This window comes from Chiloscyllium plagiosum, chromosome 15 (assembly GCF_004010195.1).
Source record: "Chiloscyllium plagiosum isolate BGI_BamShark_2017 chromosome 15, ASM401019v2, whole genome shotgun sequence".
NCBI classification, from domain to species: domain Eukaryota; kingdom Metazoa; phylum Chordata; class Chondrichthyes; order Orectolobiformes; family Hemiscylliidae; genus Chiloscyllium; species Chiloscyllium plagiosum.
This window is the reverse complement of record NC_057724.1, coordinates 57,844,778-57,850,284: the sequence shown is the minus strand read 5'-3', so window position 1 is coordinate 57,850,284 and position 5,507 is coordinate 57,844,778. Positions and strand designations below refer to the sequence as shown.

The window sequence follows — 5,507 nt, the reverse complement described above, 5'->3', positions numbered from 1 at the left end:
GAGGGAGAGGGGGGGGGGGCGAGAGAGGGGGGGGGGCGAGAGAGATGCAAACCAGTCTAACCAACTAAGCCACACTCCATCTGTGACTGTAATATTGGATCAATTATCACCATATTGGAGAAACAAAATGAATATTTTTCAATGTCTTCCACTGCATTACATATAACCATTTGGAGAGTGAGCCAATTTAAAAGTAAACTAAAAGCTTTGAATACACACAACCCAATCTCCTCAGCTCGGAGCACTTCTCATGATTAAGTGAAATTTGAGGGGAAGGTACTCAAAAAGAAAAGTTACACTCCAGGTTGAAACTCTGAAGCTACACATGAAAGCGGAGATTATTTACTCACGGGAACTGCTGCCATCAGTGTTGGCTTCAGGATGGAACAATCACCTTTACTGCCTTTTTTGATTTTAGTTGACTGGGAAATAATACAAGAAGAAAGCAAGATTGGCACACTGATAAAAGTAGAGTTGAACGAATGTGTGTTAACGAACACAAAACGTTGAAGCAGTTAGTAAACTAAAATCAGTGCAAAACATAATAGACAAAGTCTTTTCCCTGGGGTCGGGGAGTCCAGAACGAGAGGGCATAGGTTTAGGGTGAGAGGGGAAGATACAAAAGAGACCAAAGGGGCAACTTTTTCACGCAGAGGGTGGTATGTGTAATGAGCTGCCAGAGGATGTGGAGGAGGCTGGTACAATTGCAACATTTAAGAGGCATTTGGATGGGTATATGAATAGGAAGGGTTTGGAGGGATATGGGGCCGGGTGCTGGCATGTGAGACTAGATTGGGTTGGGATATCTAGTCGGCATGGGAAGGTTGGACCGAAGGGTCTGTTTCCGTGATGTACATCTCTATGACTCTATGACTCCAGAAAATGGTGCAAAGCAAGTGCAAAATGAGTACTGTGATCAGTGGAAAAATAACCTCCCATTTTAAATAATGGATTTGGATAGTTTGATGGGAATTCTAATATGCACTCCTGAAAAGTTGTTCACCCTTTGTCCAACCAGTCCACGCCAACTATCATCTCAAACTAAAGAAGCCCCATCTGCCTGCACTGGGCCAATACCCATCCATACATTTCCTATTCACGTACTTATCTAAAACATCATCTTTTAAACTTTGTAACTGTACCCACATCCACCACTTCCTCTGGAAGTTAATTCCACACACAAACCACTGTTTAAAAAGTTGCCCCTCATGTCCTTTTAAAATCTTCTCATCTTAAAGATACATCCCCCAGTCTTAAATTCCCTACCCTAAGACACCTGCCATTCACCTTATCTATGCCCCTCATTTTATAAGCCTCCACAGGTCACCCCCCAAACTCCTACACTCCACTGATAAGTAGTCCAAGCCTACCCAGCCTCTCCTCATAACTGAACCCTGGCAACATTGTTAAATCTCTTCCGAACCCTCTCCAGCTTAATAATATCCCTCCTAAGCAGACTCAGGCCTGGTTAGTACTTGGATGGGAGACCGCCTGGGAATACCAGGTGCAGTAGGCTTGGACAAGCATATGGACGTACATGGAATAGTGTAGGTTAGATGGGCTTCAGATTGGAATGACAGGTCGGCGCAACATCGAGGGCCGTATGGCCTGTACTGCGCTGTAATGTTCTACGTTCTATGTTCTATATCAGTTCGAAATGCAAGTGGTCTGCAGCGCCACCAATGCCTGCCATTATTGTAACTGCAGCCTTATAAAGGCCCTTCACCAGAGCGGTCATGGTTTTTAGACAGCCTGAGACATTGCTCACCTGGTCAGACAGGGTTTGGGGAGATGAATAACCAATTCGACAGCCATATGCCACACAGGAAATTTCTGCAGTAAGCTCCAGCACATGAGCCAATGGCAGATATCCGATATATGTATCTTTGGGCCTAGAAAATAAAACCGAATTTGTCATGTTCAGTCAACTCTACAAAGGACCGTTGCAGAAACATTACTTTTTGTGCTCAAAATAAGAGTCTTAATCCTGAACAATTCTTTACTTAAACATGGCAAGTTTTAAGTTACAAGTCATGCAATTTCTAAAAGTCTGGAAGTTATGCTTTATCATATTAAGTTGCACACTTTTTTTAAGAAAAAGGACATCTTTAAGAAACTTGAGAGTTTGGAAAGGAAGCAACTTATTAAAAACAAGCAGAGATTAGATCATTCCTACATACGCTAACAGGAAATCTGGATGGAAAGTACAAACATCCCATCTGCGAAACAGAGGTTCAAAGCAAAAATCCCCAAACCAGGTAGACTAGAGACATGACAGCAATAAAAAGGAATCTGCAATTTCTAAATATTTGGCACACCTTGTCCAGAATCTCACACCTACATTTCTTTTTACAACCTGCTGAAGTATTCACAGCCAATTCAATTCTTTTGAAATACTGTCCTGTTGGAATGTTTTTATACACAGCAAACTTCCAGAAACAGGCATGAAATAATAACCACTGTTTTAAGTCGAGGAACAATATTGCTCAGGACTCCAGTACAGAACACTCAGGCTTTTCTTCAAAGCAGTGGCACAACTGCATTCCTGTCCACTTGAGGTCAGGTAAGGCCTCAGTTCACACTGCACCCAGAATACAACACTGCCGACAGTACAGCACCTCCACAGGACTGTGCTGGCATGTTGGTCTCAACTGTGCGCGCCTGATTGGGACTTGAACACAACTTTCTGATTCTGAGGCAAGAGTATCATTAGTGAGCTACAGCCATGCACGGAATGATACAATGAGTTCCAGCAATAATCATGAACTATGTTTTATATTTGACTTCACAACATTCAGATAAATCAACAGATGTTTAGATGATGCATGGACGCAAATGAGAAGTCAGGAACTGACTTTCAAGGCAGATTTTCTTGTGAAAAAAAGACAAAATGCATAGTCTGCAAAACTACCAATGAAATTTCTCCAATTTTAAACTATCCAAATGGAAGACAGCAAAGTTTAATAACCAGGGCTGTGGTGTATCAGTGTTAAACAATTTACTTTTCATTTATAACAGCTGTTAATTCGTAACTTTAACAAAACCAAAGGCACACAATCGAAACAAAGCGGTTTCAGCTTTCTGCTGTAATGTATTTGTGAACAGCAAGCTCCCACAGTCAAGCAACCAGTACTTTAGGACGAGGTAAAACATTGTCCAATTCAGCAGGGGCTGACAGTCAAATCTAGATAGTAGCAAATTACTGCAGATAGATTCAGGCATAGAGATGCACACCATGGAAACAGACCCTTCGGTCCAACCCATTCATGCCGACCAGATATCCCAACCCAATCTAGTCTCACCTGCCAGCACCCGGCCCATATCCCTCCAAACCCTTCCTATTCATATACCCATCCAAATGCCTCTTACATGTTGCAACTGTACCAGCCTCCACCACTTCCTCTGGCAACTCATTCCATACACATGCCACCCTCTGCATGAAGGTGCCCCTTAGGTCTCTTATATCTTTCCCCTCTCACCTGAACCTATGCCCTCTAGTTCTGGACTCCCACAGCCCAGGGAAAAGACTTTGTCTGTTTATCCTATCCATGCCTATCATGATTGTATAAACCTCTAAGGTCACCCCTCCGCCTCCAATGCTCCAGGGAAAACAGCCCTAGCCTATTCAAACTCTCCCTATAGCGCAAATCCTCCAATCCTGGCAACATCCTTGTAAATCTTTTCTGAACCCTTTCAAGTTTCACAACATCCTTCCTATAGGAAGACCAGAATTGCACGCAATATTCCAACAGTGGCCTAACCAATGTCCTATACAGTCGCAACATGACTTCCCAACTCCTATACTCAATACTCTGACCAACATACCAAATGGCTTTTTCACTATCCTATTTACCTGTGACTCCACTTCCAAGGACTCAGAGGTCTCTTTGTTCAGCAACACTCCCTAGGACCTTACCATTAAGTGTATCAATTCTGCTAAGATTTGCTCTCCCAAATGCAGCACCTCGCATTTATCCAAATTAAACTCCATCTGCCACCCCTCAGCCCATTGACCCAACTGATCAGGATCCCTATGTAATCTGAGGTAACCTTTTTCGCTATCCATTACACCTCTAATTTTGATGTCATCAGCAAACTTACTAACTATATCTCTTATGCTCACATCCAAATCGTTTATATAAATGACAAAAAGTAGTGGACCCAGCACCGATCCTTGTGGCACTCCACTGGTCACAGGCCTCCAGTCTGAAAAACAACCCTCCACCACCACCTTTGAGCCAGTTCTGTATCCAAATGCCTAGTTCTCCTTGTATTCCAGGAGATCTAACCTTGCTAACCAGTCTCCCATGGGGAACCTTGTTGAACACCTTATTGAAATCCATATAGATCACGTCCACCACTCTGCTCTCATCAATCCTTTTTGTTACTTCTTCAAAAAATGCAATCAAGTTTGTGAGACATGATTGCCCATGCACAAAGCCATGTTGGCTAGCCCTAATCAGTCCTTGCCTTTCCAAATACATGTACATCCTGTCCCTCAGGATTCCCTCCAACAACTTGCCCACCACTGAGGTCAAGCTCGCTGGTCTATAGTTCCCTGCCTTGTCCTTACCACCCTTCTTAAACAGTGGCACCACGTTATGCAACCTCCAGTCTTCTGGTACCTCACCTGTGACTATCGATGATACAAATATCTCAGCAAGGGGCCCAGCAATTACTTGCTTATCTTCTCAAGAGTTCTAGGGTACACCTGATCAGGTCCTGGGGATTTATCCACTTGTGTTTCAAGACATCTAGCACTTTCTCCTCTGTAATATGGACATTTTTCAAGATATCACCATCTGCTTCTCTACACTCTATATCTTTCATGTCCTTCTCCACAGTAAACACTGATGCAAAATACTCGTTTAGTATCTCCCCCAACCTCCTGCGTCTCCACACAAAGGCCGCCTTGCTGATCTTTGAGGGGCCCTATTTTCTCCCGAGTTACCCTTTTGTCTTTAATGTATTTACAGAATCCCTTTTGATTCTCTAACTCTATTTGCCAAAGCTATCTCCTGTCCCCTTTTTGCCCTCCTGATTTCCCTCAAGTATACTCCTACTGCCTTTACATTCTAAGGATTAATTCAATCTATCTTGTCTATGCCTAAAATATGGTTCCTTCTTATTCTTAACCAAACCCTCAATTCCTTTAGTCATCCAGCACTCCCTACACCTATCAGCCTTTCATCCTAACAGGAATATACTGTCTCTGGACACTTGTTCTCATTTCTGAAAGCTTCCCATTTTCCAGTCGTCCCTTTACCTGCAAACATTTGCCCCCAATCAGCTTTTGATGGTCTGCATCCCAGGGTACTGAAGGAGGTGGCTCGGGAAATCGTGGATGCGTTGGTGATTATTTCCCAGAGTTCAATAGATTCGGGATCGGTTCCTGAGGACTGGAGGGTGGCTAATGTTATTACCACTTTTTAACAAAAGTGGGCGAGAGAAAGCAGGAAATTATAGGCCAGTTAGTCTGACCTCAGTGGTGGGAAAGATGCTGGAGT

General features: G+C 43.2%; 1 protein-coding gene across 7 annotated transcripts in view; it reads right to left on the bottom strand.

Moving 5' to 3' along the window:
* Nucleotides 1-5,507, bottom strand: part of acsl4a (acyl-CoA synthetase long chain family member 4a) — an 86,552-nt gene that overhangs the window by 15,842 nt on the left and 65,203 nt on the right. For all 7 annotated transcript variants that reach the window (XM_043704968.1, XM_043704969.1, XM_043704967.1 and 4 more), the window contains 2 exons: nt 1,769-1,892; nt 351-422 (listed from right to left, as the gene is read on the bottom strand). In XM_043704968.1, coding sequence (XP_043560903.1) covers nt 351-422; nt 1,769-1,892 — 196 coding nt within the window. The remainder of the gene's footprint in view (nt 1-350; nt 423-1,768; nt 1,893-5,507) is intronic.